Source organism: Polypterus senegalus, chromosome 14, assembly GCF_016835505.1.
Source record: "Polypterus senegalus isolate Bchr_013 chromosome 14, ASM1683550v1, whole genome shotgun sequence".
NCBI classification, from domain to species: domain Eukaryota; kingdom Metazoa; phylum Chordata; class Cladistia; order Polypteriformes; family Polypteridae; genus Polypterus; species Polypterus senegalus.
The window spans coordinates 124,675,198-124,695,466 of record NC_053167.1 but is presented as its reverse complement, the minus strand read 5'-3'; the positions used below and the strand labels follow the sequence as shown (position 1 = coordinate 124,695,466).

Sequence of the window (20,269 nt, the reverse complement as noted above, 5' to 3'; positions counted from 1 at the left end):
AGTATACTTCACTATTTAGAAAAAGGCACCAGTGGAGTTTGTCTTTATTTTTTTCATATCAAAATATGTTTTTTCTTTTTCAATTACTGATGTGCACCCAAATGGACTTTAACCACAGAAATAAATCACTTGGAGTCAAGTAAGCAATTTTCTTCATGAAAAGAAGAAAGCTAAACTCACATCCAAGCATGGGCGGTTGATAGGGTTTTGTCACTTTCATGGCTCAGTGGGCCCAGCATAAAAATAACATAATGTGTTTGCTTAGCAGCTATTATCTTTTGTGTGTTTAGAAATTCAAAGTTTGTCCAAACACTAGAGTGTGATAAATATATCACGCTTTCGATGGGCTGCCTGGGTCGTGATTTCTTGTTTTTCATGGTCTTTGAAGTGAAAAGTGAGCACAGCATGGGGGTGTAGACAAATGACAGATGAAAATCGCCAGTTCCATTTATTCTCTCTGTTAAAACGATCATTTTTGTGCATAGCACCTTTCTAGTATGGGCACAACATTGAAACAAGCAGGTTATAAAAAGTAAATGGATGGATGGATGGACGGAATACAGGAAATGGGAACACAGGGACATGGGCAGATTTCACAAAAATATTAGAAAAGTTTTTCTTCATGCAATGAACCACGGACACATGGAGTACATGACCATGCAGTGTGGTGAAGAGTAAGACTGTAAGGACCTTCAAATCTTGACTTGATGTTATTTTGAGAATTCAGGCCTAATGTTCTGCCACAACTGTTCCAATGTTATAAAAGAAACACACAAGATTCAATCACTTATCTATCCGTGTTCTACCACTTATCCAGTCCTGGTCATGGCGGCAGAAGTCTAATCAAAGATGCCCAGTTGTCCCTTTTTCCTGCAACTCCCTCAAACTCCTCCTGGGGGATTCCAAGGCATTGCCAGGCCAGCTGGGAGATATAATCTCCCTAGGGTGTCCTATGCCTCGAGGTTTCTTCCTATCCTAATCAGATGTCTAAATCACCTCAGCTGGCTCCTTTCAATGTGGTTGAGATGTCAGACTTAGAGGTTCTGGTCCTCATCCCAACTGCTTCAACTCAGCCATATACCACCACAGCATGCACCTGAGGTCACCTCTCAAGGAAGCCAAAAGGACCACATCATCTACAAAAAGCAGAGATGCAATCCTGAGGTCACTGCACTGGACCCCCTCCACTTCTTGCCTGTGTTAAGAAATTATGTCCATAAATATTAGGAACAGAATCGGTGAATGTGGCAGCCCTGATGGACTCCCACATGAACTAGACACAAACATGAAATTAAATAATAACCCTTTTAATGGATAGCCAGGAGCTAGTCAAAGAGCAAAGATCACAAAACATAAACTCAGTCCTGGGCAACCATAGCAGAACACCCTTAAATGCATAAAGTAAAGGCAATTTAAAAGGTTACAGTTCTGACAACAGGAAGAAGAGGAAACATAGGCCAGTAAGCTTAACGTGCATCACAAGAAAATTAATGGAAGGAATCATTAAGGATAAGATTGAGCAACACATGGCAAGAACAGGAGTTATTCTGAACAGTCAGCATGGGTTCAGAAGAGAGAGGTCGTGTTTTACTAACATGCTGGAATTCTATGAGGAGGCAACAAGAGGATACAATCAAAGTAGAGCATATGATATCATTTATCTTGACTTTCAGAAAGAATTTGATAAGGTGCCACATGAGAGGGTGGGCATCAACCTAAAAAAGTGGGTGATCTGGGTGATGTTTTTAGATGGGTACAGTATTGGTTCAGACACATGAAGCAGTGGTTGATGTTGCGAGGAGCCTCATCATAATTGGCTGATGTTAAGAGTGGTGCCCAGCAGGGGGCAGTGCTGGGGTTGCTGCTATTTTTAATTTATATAAATGATTTAGATAGGGGGCGGCACAGTGGTGCAGTGGGTAGCGCTGCTGCCTCGCAGTTAGGACACCCGGGGTCACTTCCTGGGTCCTCCTTGTGTGGAGTTGGCATGTTCTCCCTGTGCCTGCGTGGGTTTCCTCCAGGTACTCCGGTTTCCTCCCACAAAGAAGTAGTGTGGTAGACAGTAAGACTTGAGTGACGTTCAAAACTTGACTTGTTTTTTTGCAAGAAATAAGTAGATAGGACTGGTGAGCTTTGTTGGGCTGAATGGCCTCTTCTTGTCTAGAGTGTTCTCATGTTCTAATAAACATAAGGAAAAGGGCTTGACAGCTGGCACTAGATGTTTTGGTTCCAGCATCTCCTAAACTTCTGTTTACATTGGGTTTTCACAACTGGGCAAATGTAATCTAAATTCATCATCTCATTTGTGTGCATAATGACATCTTAGAAAGCACCACTGAGCAGTTTTTACTTTGAATGGGCTACAGTATCTGATGTTGTCAGGTGAAGACCAAGAAAACATAATGGATCATGAAGGAGTGGAGAAAAGTTGCTAAATAGGACAAATCCAGGTTCCTTTTATTGATATAAGGATCAGAATTTGATTCAAGTCACAGGAGTCTAGGCCATCATTATGGTTAGTGTCAACATTATAGGTTGATAGTAGGTGTGTGATGGTGAGGGGAGTGTTTTTCTAACACAAATTTGGACCCCTGATACACACTGAAGAACACCTGAACAACAAGTCATATCTGAAAATCTTTGTTGACCAAGTTCATTGCTTTATGGCTCCTGTTTTTCCACACTCAGATGGATACTTCCAGCATGACAATGTGTCATGTCACTGAACGCTTCCAAGACAATGGCAGTTAATTTTCATTTCTTTGGTGATCTCAACCATATGAAACATTAATGGGATAAGATTGAAATGGCTCTTGGCAGCAGTTCTGTGCAGCTGTCTAATATGCAGCAACTCTGTGATGCAGTCATCTCCTGCTGGCACAACATTTCTGAACAAATCCAGAATCTAGCAGAATCCATCACCTGGTGAATACATGCTGTTCCGAAGGCCACAAAAGGCATGGCATGCTACTGGTGCCGCCCCTGGTCAAACATAGGCCCTAAGCAGAATCCTGTTGCACCTCCACCTCGTTATCAGTGATGTTACACGATACACTCAGTTACACTATGGTTACGATTAGGGTTGTGCAAGGAGTTATTTAACTCAGGCCAAGTTAACCAAGCAACAGAAATATGCAATCCAATCGGGTGTCCAGCAGAGCTCCTGAATTTCAGACTTCTGTGAACCCTCAACGGGTCCTCTGATCACTGGCGTCACATAGTGTGTGATCTGTGCATAGGAAGAATGCTACTGTATGAATATTTCTTCATACATTTTGCATGTCTTGCATTAAAAGTTGCACTTGTCTTTTTTGCATAATCTGCTGGACTACTGAATAGAAGTGTGCATAATATTAATTATAATAATTTGCATTTACATACTGTATCATCCTCCTCATACCCAATGGACACACAATATTGTTGCCCGGGGAAGAATATTCGATCTGCAAGACCATTAGGTCATTTGGCACTGGGCATGCATGGAGGATTATACTAATGAACAAGGTGAGCAAGATTTGGAGGTAAACCAGAGGTCTGCAAAGTCAATCCTGGAGGTCTACCCTTACCTCTTCATATCTTAAATCATTCGTTAGGCAGATTGAAGACTTAAATGCCAGCTTAAGTGAAAAATTAAAGAAAACTTACTAAGTAATTACAGCACAAACACTGACTTAATCAGTTTTAATGCAAAAAGATGCCGATGAAAGAAGAGAAGAAGCGGGCGCTAGGGTGGAGAAAAGAAGAGCCGCTCGTGAAGCAACAGGAGCATCAACCTCTGAGCAAACGAATGCTAAACATACAAAGAAAGAGGAGGAAAACTAGGAATGCTCAAGTCAAGTGTATTCACTGCACGTTATCATGCAGTACACCGTTACTGGTTTAACAATAATATGACTTAATTTGGCCATTTAAAAGCATTCAAGTTCAAAGCCATAATTAAGGAAGTGGCCACTGGGTGGCAGTATGACATAGCAGCTCCACATGCTTTGCTGTGACCCCTCATTTTGAGCACATACAACGTTGATGAAAGCACAAAAATGTCAATCTGTCAGACAGAGTGTCCCTTCTTCCATCCATTGTTGTGATCTATTGGTCTTGTGGAAGGAGGCAGCACTGGATGTGATGCATTTTCATGTTCATCCATAATTAACCACACACACACACACACAAACAAAATACAGAGACGTATTTTTAGGAATATGGGAGTAAATTGCAGAAATCCAAGCACACATAAGTACAACATGGAAACGCCATATCCAGTAGCCATACTACAGAACACTTCAGAACAGGTCATCCGCCTGAAGCTAAGGTTGTTTGGCCCAACCTGTACTTAGATGGGATACCATTTAGGAAATAGGAAAAGCATGAGTGGCCGCTTGAAGAGGTGTTGGTCAGGCCATCACGGGATGCTTCCTCTGTGGTCTGTGTGTGGATCCAAATGTCCCTTTAGATAAGATGTGAAACTGAGATCCTGACTCTCTGTGGTCATTAAAGATCCCTGGGCATCCTTTGAATAGAGTAGATTGTACCCTGCTGCCCTAGCTGCATTGCCCATCATGGGCTGGTCATTCTGGCCTCCTAATCATCCCTTGCCCCTTATTGGCTAACCATTTCTTTCTCCTCTTCACCACCTAATAGATTGTGTGAGGTGAGTGTACTGGCACAAAATGGCTGCCGTCACATCATTTAGGTGGATGTGACACATTGGTAGTAGTTGAAGTGGCTCTCCCCTCTCTACATAAAGCACTTTGAGTGTCTCAAAAAGTGCTATATAAATGCAATGTCTTCTTCTTCTTCTTCTTCATATGATCAGTTCCTGGGCTGAGATTTAAACCCAGGACTCTGGATCTGTGAGGCAGCAGTCCCACGAGTCTGACTAGATCAAAATAATTTGGGCAAAGTGCTGAAGAAGAATGGCCAGATGGAGACAAAGAGAAAATGGAGCCATATGTGATGAGCCTGTTCATTGTGGATCAGCACAGCGTTAAAGGTTTTCATCACTAGGGATATGAACAGAGCATGGCAAGGAGGGACAAGCATTTAGCAAAAAATAATAAAAACACTTTATTTCAAGTTTCACATTCAAGGAGGTTTACTTACACTCAGTGAAAATATTGATAAATAAATATCTTGTAATAATTTAAATAGAATAAATTACAATAAGTTATGCAGATAAATAGCACACATTATTACAGCAAGAAACACAGTTACAAAAATGTTGGTTGGCACCGCGAGTTCTGACATCCCAACACAAAACAGTATATTTTATCTTAAGGCACCCAACTTTCTTATATTTTCCTCCACTTAATATTCCTCAATGAAAAGTCACAAGTTTATATACCAAAGAGGAAAAGCAAACGTCTTTCTTTGTCTCTTTAGCAGCCACAGGCATAAAGACGTTGCCCTAAGGTGAATGGCACTGGCTCATGGCCCGGACAGACGCTCTTCCACATCAAGCCTGACTAAGGCCTTGCATTTCATCGTCTCTTCTGCTCCGGACACTTTGCCATTCTGCTGAGCCCTGCTTCATGATTGCCTCGTTATTTGATAATGTTCTTTTTTATTACTTCATTTTTCAAGCCTGGAATCCAAACAGTTATTGTTTTTTTCATTTTTATTTCAAGTATGGGATTTCTTGCAGGATGTTTGCAGCTGGATGGTGCCATGTGCAGTTTTCTTAACCAGCTCTTGGTAGGCAGGAGAGCGGAGGAATCGGGGATAGGAGTCCTTCTCCATCAAGGTGTAGATTTTGGTCTGAGCCAAATCAAAGCAGGAATGCGATGGCACCTGAAGGTTGGCCCTCGTGATCGCTCTTGTTTCATGATCGATATTGACCTATAAAAGAACATGATGGATTGGATGAGTTAAGAGTCAAAGCAGCATGGACTATAGTGGGGTACAGAAGACATGGTCACAGGCTCAATCCCTCACTTCACATGTATGTCTGAACATTGTTGGGACACAAAATTGAATACACTTTACGCATAATAGTTTGAGTCTGTATATGTCTAACTCAGTTTGGACTAGGATGTTTAATTATTTCATAGGAGTTTTTAAATACAGTATGGTAAAGTAAACCTAAAGTTGTTGTCATTCAAAGAACGAGTCAATTATTTTATGATACAAGGATATTTGCAAATATTATGGCTAATATTTTATGATAAGTCTGTCAAACATATTTGTATACTGTACATACACATATTACATATACATGAGGTCTGTCGTGAAGTTAATGAGACCGATGCTGAAAAATTGTACTCTTATTACACCACCTGGGGCATTATGGGAAAATAGTCTTCTGCAAATTCTCTCACTACATCAGTCACAGTTTCTTCCAGTCTTACTGATTTCATGGCACACCTCATATCTCATAGGCAACATTAAAAATAACCACAGGGATGGCATTCAGCATGTAAAGCAGAATAGAAGATCAACATAGCCAACTTAGCACCCAAGCTAGGTATGACTTTGGACTACTGGAGGTTACACTGAAACAGCCACATGGACACAGGGAGAGCATGCAAACTCCACACAGGGAGCACCCGGTCTCCTTACTGGAAGGCAGCAGCACATCCATTGCACCACCATACTCCTCTATTATTGTCTTTATGAGTACAGTCATTCATTTATTTTATTTCATCCCTTTTCTAAACATTTTTCTCCAGGCAATGTTTCTCAACTCATGAGCCATGAGTCACCAACTTTGAATCATAGCCATTTGGGTGACTGACTAGCTCACGCTTCGTCCACCTCCACCCCCAGTTCCATCCATCCATCCATTATCCAACCCGCTATATCCTAACTACAGGGTCACGGGGGTCTGCTGGAGCCAATCCCAGCCAACACAGAGTGCTAGGCAGGAAACAAACCCCGGGCAGGGCACGCACACACACACACACCAGGCACACACTAGGGACAATTTAGAATCGCCAGTCCACCTAACCTGCATGTCTTTGGACTGTGGGAGGAAACCCACGCAGACACGGGCAGAACATGCAAACTCCACGCAGGGAGGAGAATGCAGGTCTCCTTACTGCGAGGCAGCAGTGCCACCTACTGCGCCACCGTGCTGCCTGCTGAGATTATTATTCATTTATATATCAAATAGGACATTTTATTTCTGGACAAAGAAATAATAACTTTATACAATCTTTTATATTACACCTTTGCATAGTGAACACCATCCCAAAGAAGTTTAAAGTGTATATCATAATATAATTTGAAATAATATAATACAATATGACCATTATTATCATCATTATTATTTTTATTATTAATAAACATTTTATTATTAAGAAACAGAGTTCTGAAAAGTGTAATTGTAACTACAAGGAGTCACCCAGTGAGCCACTGAGCAGAACTGAATAGGCTGGCATGTGATTTACAAGTCCAATGTAAATCCAGCAGAGGCAGCATTGTGCATTTGATTTAGGGGTCACCTAAAGCTGATAACAGCTATTTGTGGAGGTACATTTAAAGAGTTCAAGGGCTACTCTACTAATTAATTGCCTCCTTTTACACACATATAATGTGGTTGTATACTAGAACTGTAACAAAATAAAAGTGACATTGTCGTCCTTTAGGTGACTTATTTCTGCTTACCTCTTTTGGTGCTTCATTGTCAATAAAGTCCTCAAAGATCTTCATAGCTCTGGATGCCAGCTTTGAAGATGGCTTGATATTCTTATATTCTTCACAGGCCAGCCAAAAGTCAAGGTTTTCCTCACTGAATTCTGACCTCAGAAAGAGTCTGAAAGCAGCCACACCATCTGTTTAAAAGAAAAGGAAGACAACAAATGAGTCCCGTTGCAGTATGACAAGAGTACGGGTATCAAGTGCTAACATTTGAGGCTTTAGGTTGGCATTAGGAATGGAGTGTTTATCAAACTTTTTTAAACCTGCTTATCCAATTTAGATGCACTAGCAGCATTAAATGCAAATTAGAAATAGATCACTGGAGGAGAGACCAATTTATGATGGGCTCCCTCACACATCCCCACACTCTCTATGTGGGGAATTGCCAATTAACCCAAGGTGCCCCTTTCTAGTAAGCGGTCCTTTGAGGTTTGGCTTGGCTCCAAACACCCTTGTTAGTGCCAACAGGTGCTGCTTGCCACTAAAAGTTCACAGTTCTGCTGATCACCATGAGCAGTAATAACTTGTAAGCAGATGTTCTCCTGCATGCTGCTGTTTTGGGCTTTAAAACCGCTCATTGGCGGCGATCCGAGTGGCTTACAATAAATCTAACTGCCATTATAGTTACTTGGCCTGTTTGAAATTATAAACTTGGCAAAGGGAGAGGGGAGGCCACAGTTAGATCAGATAGGCACTGGCCGTCACGTCAGCACCCGTATTCCAATCAGCGTTGATTCATATTTTCAGAATAATAAAAATGTCCGACTTACGTTTACTGGCCAGGAGTTTGTCAAAAGCCTCCCTCCACTTCATTGCTTCCTCTGGGGTTGGCCTAAAAAAAAATAATAATAAATGTTGTTTAACAAGCTGTAGTTTGGGAGAGTTCATTTCAATGACTAATGTTTTATTTGTTGACTGTCCTACTGTTTTTATGGTTTTATAAAACACTAGCGAAAGGTCCTGGGATGAGTTTGTGTATACCGTCTGGTAATATTTTACAATTACATACGTCATAAGTACAAAATACATATCACAGAAAAAGAGTGGACGTTCAATTTATCAAGCCACACACAAAAAAAAAAAATACTCAGACATTTTATTATTTAGTTATTAATCTGACGGCTTTATCCAAGGAGACTTGCAACACTTAAGAGATACAATTGCTTAAATTTCTTTTGTTTGCCCAATTGGAGCAAAAGTGACTAGCTCATGGTCACACAGTGTCAGCAGTGGGCTTTGAACCCACCACATCAGGGTCTCCAAGATTCTCATTCAAATTTTTTATTACTATTCCCAGATTTTATGCCAATGTTTTTGCTTTAGAAAAAAAGAACACAGAATGTTTCAAACCTCACCTGGATTTTTCAGATTTGCTTGACTGGGTTGGACTACCAAAAGCGTCAGATTTCTGAAGTAGAATGCTCAGCCGTGTCTTCAGTTCTTTGGCTCTAAGAAAGAAAAAAAATAAAATGCCCAATTGGTTATTTTTTTTTTTAGCTTAAAATGACTTAGTGACTCTACATTAGCCTCATGTCAATAAGTGAAGGTTTCCGGCATTGGACTGTGGACCTGTGCCAGAATGGCTCCAGCATTTGTGGCCGGAACCCTTACCTTAACAATGAAACAGATCTTTTAATACATAATTCATTAGCTAACTGCACAAAAAGTCTAAAAAAATCCTCTAAACGAAGGTATTTACACAATTGACCAACTTCTGCAGATCTGAATGTATAAGTCTGACTGGTCCGAGTTGTAAAGGATGAGCTCTACATGGCTAAACACACCAAAATAAATGTGGAGTGGAAAACACTTTTCCTTGAAATATGTGTGTCCTGCTTAATTTTTAATATAGAAAGGACATGAACGGCAAAAATTTATAACTGTGTACATCATTGTTGTTAATATCCACCCAGACAGCACACTTATTTAAAGAAGAGAAATGAAACAAATTTAGTAGGTTTTGGAGATAAGCCCTCATTATATTTAAAGCAGATGTAAGCACGTTAAAATAAAGAAATTAAAAACTTATTTCATTAAAGGTAGTTGTTTTAACTAGATGTTTTTAGACCATAATCCATTAATTTAAAGGTATATTATAAAGAAAACTATAGCACAGCTTTACCTATATACTACTACAGCTACTACTACTACTATTAATACAAATACTATTACTACTACTACTACTACTAATAATAATCAAACCATTGATAATAATAATGTTGTCTCTTTGCCACTTTGACCAGGGGCTCCGACAACTAAAGCCTGTTGCTTCTGCTGTATGTCTGTCTGAAAGGATTTGGTTCTTTTTTATACCAAAGTCTTTGCCTATTCAGCTGTTTGTTTAAGTTTTCCTTCCTTATTTAAAAATGTATTGCTAACAAATCATTTCACTTCAATCTAGAGAAAAGCCAAGCAAAATCACTTCAATCTAAAAATTGTTTCCCACATTTGCTAAACAGAAGATCAGGCAGTATAAAATGAAGCAAAGCAGCCCCGTACAGTGTATACAGTACAAGTGCACAGCATGGCAGCTCTGACAGCCACAAGAAAAAAGAGAGCACAAGCCATTCTGTGTTGTGTTCGAAAATCTAAAAAAATAAAATGTAAAGAGCCTACCTTTCCAAGCAAGCAGCTGGCAGCGCATCCAGTCCTCTGCACATTGTGACAGCAAATAAGACTCTGCTTTAAAATCCCAGCAGATGGACTCGTTATCTCGAATCAGGCTTCTGAAGGCTAAGCCAGGGAGTGCTTTATTTTATACAAGATTGGAGGCCGGACGTCATCACAGAGGCCAGCCAATAGGAGCAGCTCTCTGGGGGAGGGAGCGAGGGGCTGAGGCTAGCAGTTCAGTAGTGCAATTGCTCCGGCTCTGTCATTGTAGAAATAAGTTCTCTACCCCCCAACCCACCACCCCTTTATTATTTTTTACTATACTATCTGACTTGCCCATATATCATGTTCTTTTTCAGTGAACATTTCATTCAATCGTAGTACAGACTTTTCAAAACAGCGGGAAGAAATGGCCAGATAGAAGTGGCACACAATGTTTTTTTTTGTCAAGTGGTGAATACAAATCCACTGGAGCCCCTTTGTGAAGCTGTCTTTTTAAAATGATGTCTCGGTTTACTTCCACAGGTTTCTTCTTTTTATTTGTATTCACTCTAGATTGAGTGATAATATAGCAAGATGTTTTTGTTGCATGCAATTGAAATTTATTTTAAAAATTACCATCTATCAGTAGTGTCTTCCATATCTATCTATCTATCTATCTATCTATCTATCTATCTATCTATCTATCTATCTATCTATCTATCTATCTATCATGTAGTCTTCCATATCTATCTATCTATCTATCTATCTATCTATCTATCTATCTATCTATCTATCTATCATGTAGTGTCTTCCATATCTATCTATCTATCTATCTATCTATCTATCTATCTATCTATCTATCTATCATGTAGTGCTTTTCACATATCTATCTATCTATCTATCTATCTATCTATCTATCTATCTATCTATCTATCTATCTATCATGTAGTCTTCCATATCTATCTATCTATCTATCTATCTATCTATCTATCTATCTATCTATCTATCTATCTATCTATCATATAGTCTTCCATATCTATCTATCTATCTATCTATCTATCTATCTATCTATCTATCTATCTATCTATCTATCTATCTATCTATCTATTATATAGTGCTTTTCACATATCTATCTATCTATCTATCTATCTATCTATCTATCTATCTATCTATCTATCTATCTATCTATCTATCTATCTATCTATCCTGTACTTCTGTATACATATTTACAACATGTACACATACATGCATAGTGATATACTTGAACACTTTAGGTTGCATCATATACATATTCTCGGACTTATTCTAGAAGGTCATTAATAAAAATTTTGAGCTATTGAAATTTTGCATTACTCATTCCACAAGCTACTCCCTCCCTCTCCCTTGGCTTTCAGTCTTACTTTGCACTCGCTCTCAATTGACTGTTAAAATAATTTTCACTCTGCATTGCCTCTTGCCACATCTCCTTTTTCTTTATCTGGCAAACAACTCCTTTGTCATTGAAATGGAGCCTTCTGTGCAGCCAAGTGAAACTGGGAATATTTTGAGTACCTTTTGAAGTTAAATTTAATGTTTTTCTGATTAAATCTAATTTTGATTTTATAAATCTCAGAGAAATAACATCTTAACCATCTTATTATACAGTACTGTGTGCATCATCTGTGGAGTGTGATTGACTGGCAGGCAGTGTGGCACATTGGCTAAGGCTTTTGACTCCAAACCCTGAGGTGTGGGTTCAGATTCCTCCACTGACACTGTGTGACCCTGAATAAGTCACTACACCTGCCTCTGCTCCAATTGGAAAAAGAAAAGAAATGTAATCAATTGTATCTCAAATGCTGTTTGTTGCCTAATACATAAATGTAAATGGTGGGTCAGATTAATATGAAGGTTTCTGAATGGATACTACACACAAATATGAAAACTGTGTATATATATTTTATTTTGAACTAAATGATTTGGGTAGATGGATGTACAGTATGACCATATACACACATGCAGAGTTCTGCCTATCTTCTCATTCATTTACCAAACCAGCAGCGTTGTTTTTCTTCATATTTAATCAGATGAAATGCAATGAATGACCTAAAATGGTGAAAAGGCAAGCAGAAGGCAGAAGTTTAAATTTAAAGTTTAGGTTAGCAAAAACTGAAAAAAGGAAATATCCGAATACTACAAATGGGCCTTCTTAAGGGAACAACTAATAGGTTAAAACCTACAGATGTTCTGCAGCAATTAAACTAAATGAAGCCTTGCAAGTCTAAGCTAACAGTTTGTACAGGTGTCCCAATTTGTATTGATTTCTTAAAAACTCTCGTGTGACTGTGTTACTACAGCCTCTGAAGTACTACTTGGACAATATTATACTATAGGAAGTTGTAAGTTCCAGTGATAATGGCAAATAAATGGCAATTAACAAATGAAATGAGACAGAGCATTATTACCCTTAGAAGTATAGGCCTTTCATTTCGATAAATTACCTAAAACATCAAACCTACCCAGTCCAAAGGAAATTGGAAACTCGAAGAAACTCTGATAGGAAGAGATCTGGCAGAGCTAAAGTCACAAGCCAATCAGAAGACAAGTTTCTGAGGGTCACCAGCTTGTGTGATCACAGGCGCCTCAGAGCACCACAGCTTCAAGCACAGCCGAGCAGTGCAGGTTGAAACAAGCAAGTCTCAGTTTCAACTGTGAAGAGTCAGCAGGTTTGGCAGTCCAAGTGGCAGGAAGAAAGACAAGATAGGGCCTTGACATACCAGCTGTGGACTACTGCAGACTGGAAAAAAGTCTTATGGACCAATGAATCCAAAATTGAAATCTTCAGTTAAACACAAAGGGTGTTTGTACGCCGTTGAGTTGGTGAAAGGACAGTTCATGAGTGTGTGACACCAACTGTCAAACATGGAGGTGAAAATGTGGTGTTCTGGGGCTCTTTGGCACAGGGTGACTGGCATTCTGAATCAAAAGGATTACTTCAGTATTTTGCAGCCCCACACATAACATTCTGGTTTGTGTCTAGTAGGTCGGAGGTTCATCCTACAACAAAACATTGACCCAAAACGTACATCCAGACTATGTCAGAACTACTATCAAATAAAAGAACAAGAAGGTACACTTCAAAACATGGACTGGCCAACACAGTCTCCATATTTAAACCTCACTGAGTTAGTTTGGGATGAACAGGACGGCAGAGTGAAATGAATTCAACATTTGTGGGAACTTCTGCAACAGTGGAGAGAAGATCTTTCTGACCAATATTTGATTTCCCTTATAGAAAGAAAGCCATGTGTGTGTTTGGCAAAAGGTGTCTACTTTGAGGAATCAAAAATTTGAGTAAAATTTTGTACACTTATTGATCCATCCATCCCTCCATCCATCCTCTTCCGCTTGTCCAAAATTGGGTCGCGGGGGCAGCAGCTTGAGCAGAGATGCCTAGACTTCCCTCTCCCTGGCCACTTCTTCTAGCTCTTCTGAAGGAATTCCGAGGCATTTCCAGGCCAGCCAGGAGACATAGTCCCTCCAGTGTGTCCTGGGTCTTCCCCGGGGCCTCCTCCCGGTTGGACGTGCCCGGAACACCTCACCAGGGAGGTGTCCAGGTGGCATCCTGATCAGATGCCCGAGCCACCTCATCTGTCTCCTCTCAATGCTGAGGAGCAGTGTCTCTACTCTGAGCCCCTCCCAGATGACTGAGCTTCTCACCCTGTCTTTAAGGAAAAGCCCAGACACCCTGCGGAGGAAACTCATTTCAGCCGCTTGTATTCGCGATCTCGTTCTTTCAGTCACTACCCATAGCTCATGACCATAGGTGAGGGTAGGAGTGTAGATTGACTGGTAAATTGAGAGCTTTGCCTTACGGCTCAGCTCCTTTTTCACCACAACAGACCGATGCAGAGCCCGCATCACTGCGAACGCCACACCGATCCGCCTGCCGATCTCACGGTCCATTCTTCCCTCACTCGTGAACAAGACCCCGAGATACTTGAACTCCTCCACTTGGGGCAGGATCTCGCCACCAACCCTTGTGAGGGCACTCCACCCTTTTTTGGCTGAGGACCATGGTCTCGGATTTGGAGGTGCTGATTCCCATCCCAGCCACTTCACACTCAGCTGCGAATCAATCCAGAGAGAGCTGAAGATCACGGCCTGATGAAGCAAACAGGACAACATCTTCTGCAAAAAGCAGTGACCCAATCCTGAGTCCACCAAACCGGACCCCCTCACTGGCGAGTGAATGAGAAAGGCCCTGTCCCCCTGCTCTTGGCCCACAGCCACTCTCTTGGATTTGCATAAATACATCGGTACCACAAGTGAACTATGATACTTAGCATGATGAGAGAAGTCGTAAAATCAACCGGAAAGTTCAAGATCTACTTCTGTTAAGCAATTCTCTCGTGAAAAGCAGACAGACATACAGAAAGTATGCACTTTTCTTAGCAAGCATCTATGGGCCAAAGGCAACCAAAATTCGAAATTTCAAGTCCCAAGTCTTCTTGGTTCAGGAGATTTCGTGATGAGTGTCTTCTATATATATAGATTAGCATGTTAAACTGTGTGCGTTTCCATAAAAACTGAAAAAACGGAGGTTTTCTAAAACTTTTGACAAGTAGTGAGCATACGTTAAATACTGTATAAAGCCACAGAGCTACCTGATCTATCACATCATAGGGGTCACAGTGCTAAATGAATGGTAAGTCACACTTTAAATCATCGATCATTGAGTCACCTCATCTGGTGTTCTTCCGGTCCACTTTGTACTTGAATTCTTAGAAAACAACACGACAAAAACATCTAGCTGATTAATTGATTGGAAATTAAATCGGTTTAAGGCTGCCAGAGGCTTCAGCAGAAAAGTACAAAGCAAGAAACCCCAAGGAAAAGTAAATTGTGACATGATAAATTCAAGAGGCAAGTAATGTGCGGCCACACTGCCCTTGGAACATCATTTATTTTCATTACTAGAGCATACACAGTTACAGACATTGCCTTCAGCAGCCACCCACAGCTACAAGAACCCTAATAATGTTGATAATGATGATGATGACGACGATGCTGTCAGCTGCTATGGACTGGCAGGCAGCAGACATTCATTCAGAAAGAAGAGGAAATCCTTTTTCACAATATTTGAAAAGGAAGTATCGCCAGAGCTGTACTGCAGCAGTGAGGTCATTTGTTTTTTTTTGGACCTTTCCAGGGTTACTCAGTCGTAAGAAACAGGCAATTATGGAAATTAAAGTCATTATTGGAAAGGGGAAAAACAGCGTGATGCTCCTACCTTGTGCTGAAGGCAAATCCGTGATTCATCGTCCTGATTAGCAGAACACTGCTGACAGAGGCCACCGGTGAACCCTCGACCAAGGCGATTTTTCTTCAATGTGCTCTACACCAATTCGGGACCACTGAGGCTTGAGTGTTGACTTCTTTCCTCCAACAGGATGTGGGGGAGAGCGATTAAGCGAATGTCTGTGTTTTGACTCACTGAACTTTTAAAGCTAGGCCCCTTGAGAGATTTACTCAATATGATAGATAATCTCAAGAATCTCAGTGACATATGCTAAGCTGTATGAAATGCCATATAATATTTAATATTCTGTTTACACAATTCTGTCATGGCACTGTTGGAACAAACCATGATGGGCTGAGTTGACTTATATGTTTTCCCCGTGTTTGTACATGTCTTCCTCAATCTCAAAGACATGATGTTAGGTGAATGGATGCTTCAAGAATGGCCCAGTGCCCAAGCGTATGTGCCGTGCAGTACCCTTGTGCCAGATGCTTCCGGGATTGGTCCCAATGTGACACTAAACTGGATTAAGCAGGTTTTCCTCCAAACTTTTCTATTAATGACCTCAGCCATCCTGCACAGTCACTTTTCTCACTCCTCACATTTGGCAAAGGGGAAGATTCAGAGACCACAGGTCATAATGTCACTGAACAGCCAGTCTGATTAACAAATACCACATGTGTTCTTATGGAATACATCCATGATTATGTAAAATAAACAAACTAAAATCTATATGTGTGTGCCATTCAGGTGCTTCTGCAAGATTTAGCCAAAATATGCTTCAGTCTGTGTAAACTGACAATGGATTAAGGAGGTTCTCCTCCCAGGCCCTCAAAACGTTAGTAAATCGGGTTAATTGATGACTCTAACTTAATGGCATGTGATAAAGGCCCTTGTGCTGAATGCTGCCAAAATGGGAAACTGTGAGCAGCTCATTTGAATGGCTGTGATAGCCTTGAGTCCTGTCCAGGTCCTTTGACCAGATGTTACCAGAAAAGACTCTATAAAGGACTTTATTAGACAAGTTTTCCTCCTACATTTCCAAAAATAAAAGTTAACTTGATGGATGACTAAGATTCCCTTGATTTTTACACGAGTCTGCATGTGCCTTTTGATAGACTTGTCTCCAATCCAGGGCCTGAGGCAAGAAACTGTTGAAATAAACTTCAGACCTTGTGAGCCTGAACAGGATGTAGTAGACATGAACATAACAATTCTACAAAACTGGTGTGAGATTATTTCTGCTTGTTACCCATAGAAAATCAGTCCCTCAGACAGAGTAAGCCCTATGGCACAGGTCAACACAATGGCGTGTCTGCTAGCAGTGCTACATTACTGGGGTCTGGCCTTCTGCATCCATTTACTCCAGAGCTCACCTCTCTTTCCATAATGCAGAGACTATCTGTTTCCTACAATTTCATGTTCTGAGCCAACCAAATATTAACTTAAATCTAAAGGTAAATCTGCTGAAACAACACCAAGAACCTGCTCCAAATCCAGTCAAAAAAACTATGACGTTCAAACCATCTGATGGAAAGGGGAAAGCAAGTGCTAACCCCATCAAAATTAAGGAATGTTTGTCTACACTGCAGATGAGTCTGCTATTTTGAGTACAGCAGTAGTGATATCACTCCTCGTGTGCAGAGGAGAGATGCTGAGTATATTTGGGGAATGATGTTAAGGATAGAGCTGCCAGGGAAGAGGAAAAGAGGAAGGCCTAAGAGAAGGTTTATGGGTGTGGTGAGAGAGGACATGCAGGTGATGGGGGTGACAGAACAAGATGCAGAGGACAGAAAGATATGGAAGAAGATGATCCACTATGGCAACACCTAAGGGGAGCAACCAAAGGAAGAAGAACAAGTAGTGATATCACTACTACATTTATAAAACAACCATTTTTCCATGTGTTCAATGGTAAAATTTTATCTTAAGGGAAGAAGTACTCCACATGGCAAAGTAATGATCGATAATTAAGTCACAGAACAAGAAATCACCTAATCATCATGAAAGAATCAGAAGTAGAAAAGGGAAAGTTTAATCAGAGCGATTCAGCATCGTAACACATGCAAGTATTCTAAAAGGAGTTTTTTTTTTTTTTACCTTGTTAGTTGCAACTGGCAGAGATGACAACTGGATACAATTTTGAAATTAATCAGCTGTGACTCTCATGAATAAACCTTAGTGATCCTGATAGTTAGATGACTCATAATGGGCTGATAGCATTTTATCATTCGATGTGTTTCACTTTCCTATTGTTTGTACAGCAGAAGTGTAAGTCTATCTGTAAATATAGCTGACACTGTTAAACACTTACTGTTGGCTTGTTTTATTTCACATACTGTATATCTTAAGAATTTTATATATATATATATATATATATATATATATATATATATATATATATATATATATAGTGAACTTTGACCCAGACACACAGACAGACAACATAGTTCCACCACACACTATTTATTTACAATACTATTTACACAAATAAGTCACGTGCACAAACTCCAGTGCCTCCAGCACCAATTCCCCCAATGTCCAGGCCACACAGTCCTGTGCCTCTTTTCCTCCTGGCCGCCTCCAGTCCACACTCCAGCTCCATCCTCTTCCACCCGACTTCCACTGCTGACTGGAGGGGGCGGCCCCTTTTATAGGAACCTGGATGGGCTCCAGCTGCTTCCCGGCAATCTCCCGCGGACACACCCCTGTTCCGCCACACCAGGATACTCCCGGGATAATAAGGCACTGGGGCACCGCCTGGCGGTGGCCACGGGCCCCTACAGGGCTGGGCTTCCATGCCCCCTACCTGAGGCCACCAGCGTAACCAGGATGGACGCCCCCTCGCGGTCTGGAGGAGGTACAAGCCCTCCTCTGGTCCTCCTGGGCATCCCGGTCAGGGCGGCCACAGTATATAAGGGGCAGGGGGTATGCGGGTAGGGGGCATGGAAGCCCAGCCCTGTAGGGGCCCATGGCCACCGCCAGGCGGCGCCCCACTTCCAGACCATCATCTGCAACATCCGGCCGAGGCAGGAGCCTGGCCGGGACGCCCAGGAGGACCAGAGGAGGGCTTGTACCTCCTCCAGACCGTGAGGGGGCGTCTGTCCTGGTTACGCTGGTGGCCTCGGGTAGGGGCTTGGAAGCCCAGCCCTGTAGGGGCCCGAGGCCACCACCAGGCGGCGCCCCGCTGTCTGAACAGCCCTGGAGCCCAGCACTTCCGCCACACCAGGAAGTGCTGGGGGGAAGACGACAGGGGACACAAGGGCGTGTCTGCGGAGGAGTGCCGGGGAGCAGCTGGGGCCCATCCGGGTTCCCATAAAAGAGGCCGCCTCCCAGCAGTCGGCGCGAGAGTCGGGAGGAAGGAAGACAAAGCTGGCGAGAGGACAGGAGGCGACCAGAAAAGGACTGTGTGGCCTGGACTTTGGGGGATCGGTTCTGGAGGCACTGGTGTGTGACTGCACGGTAGACTTTTGTAAATATTAGTGTAAATAAACGGTGTGTTGGGTGAGAACAAAGATGTCCGTCTGTCTGTGTCCGGGCCAGCGTTCACAATATATATATATATATATATATATATATATATATATATATAGAAATAAGTTTTCCCAATAAAGCACTTCCACAAAAGGAAAAGGTTTGGGGACTGTCCCCTAAAATGTCCGTTGGACAAAAGAAAACACAAAAAAGACTTTGGTGTGATGTCATCAGATGGCGCTGGAAGTTTCATCATCGCATGGAGCCAGAAGTATCATCATCGGAAGGTGCCGGCAGTAACATCTCGGTTGCCATCTTGGAACCCGGAAGTAAGGTCTGATTTATTTTTCTTCTTTTTGTCTGATGAGAGAGAGAGGCGTTAGTACCACACATCAACCCCATGTCTCGCAATCTTTCACTCACCTTTGGGCTTGTTGTCTGCCTCCTAAGTACATGTGTGTGACAATATATATGTATATATTGTGAACATTTCCCCAGACACAGACAGGCAGACACGCTCAAGTCCTCCAACACACTTTTATTTTTCATTTCTATTTAAACAAGTCCGTGCTCATAAGCCCCAATACACCTCAGTCCAGGCCAATCAATACCTTCTCTCTCTCTTCTTCTCTTCTTCAAGCCGCCTCCTGCCTCCTCCAAAGACCTTGTCACTCTTCCACCCGACTCTTGTCCCTTCTGCAGGGAGGCGGCCCCTTTAAATAAGCACCCGGATGTGCTCCAGGTGTGTTCCCGGCAAGCTCCCAGTGACACGCCCCAGTGTGGTGGAAGTGCCGGCTGTCTCCCCGGAAGCACTCCGGGTGTCCCCATTTTCTCTTCCCCCCAGCACTTCCGGGTGTGGCGGAAGTGCTGAGGTCTAGGGTCTTCCTGGTATTGGGGTCCCCCTTCCCAGCTCTTTACCCGAGGCCTCCAGAGCGGTCGGACCCTCGAGGTCTGGAGGAGGCACCAGCCCTCCTCCTGTCTTCTTAGGCGTCCCAGCTGGGTACCACCTCCATCCGGTTGTGACAATATATATTTTATATCTAAATGGAAGCAAAGGTTTGTGATACGGTTTGCATATTAGTTTCTAGAAATCCAAAAAGGAAGAAAAGAGTATCTTATAGTATTTTTTATTGCTAAGCTTTCGACAACCTACCAGGTGTAATCAACAGGGGAAAAAAATTAGACGTATGGGAATCAAAGGCCATATATAAGAAATGAGGGGGTGGGGGTGCAAGCGGGTTGGTGCATCAAAAGGTGGGGTTCAGAGGGTGTTGTTCATAAAGTTTT

The 20,269-nt window shown here is 41.8% G+C and overlaps 1 protein-coding gene across 1 annotated transcript; it reads right to left on the bottom strand.

The window, feature by feature from the left end:
- Positions 1-5,039: 5,039 nt before the first annotated feature.
- On the bottom strand, positions 5,040-10,367 carry LOC120515025 (regulator of G-protein signaling 16-like). Its single transcript, XM_039735715.1, has 5 exons — positions 10,252-10,367; positions 8,991-9,083; positions 8,406-8,467; positions 7,603-7,769; positions 5,040-5,835 (listed from the first exon to the last, which is right to left on the bottom strand). Exons 1-5 carry the CDS (start codon positions 10,293-10,295, stop codon positions 5,620-5,622), a joined length of 582 nt encoding a protein of 193 aa, XP_039591649.1. The 5' UTR covers positions 10,296-10,367; the 3' UTR covers positions 5,040-5,619.
- Between the last annotated feature and the right edge of the window lie 9,902 nt (positions 10,368-20,269).

Bases quoted from the DNA above. Each gene is read 5' to 3' on its own strand.
- LOC120515025 (XM_039735715.1), bottom strand. From the start codon at position 10,295: ATGTGCAGAGGACTGGATGCGCTGCCAGCTGCTTGCTTGGAAAG. The intron at 9,084-10,251 runs GTAGGCTCTTTA...TTTCTTTCTTAG, and splicing joins CCAGCTGCTTGCTTGGAAAG to AGCCAAAGAACTGAAGACAC. The intron at 5,836-7,602 runs GTAAGCAGAAAT...GTTCTTTTATAG, and splicing joins ACAATGAAGCACCAAAAGAG to GTCAATATCGATCATGAAAC.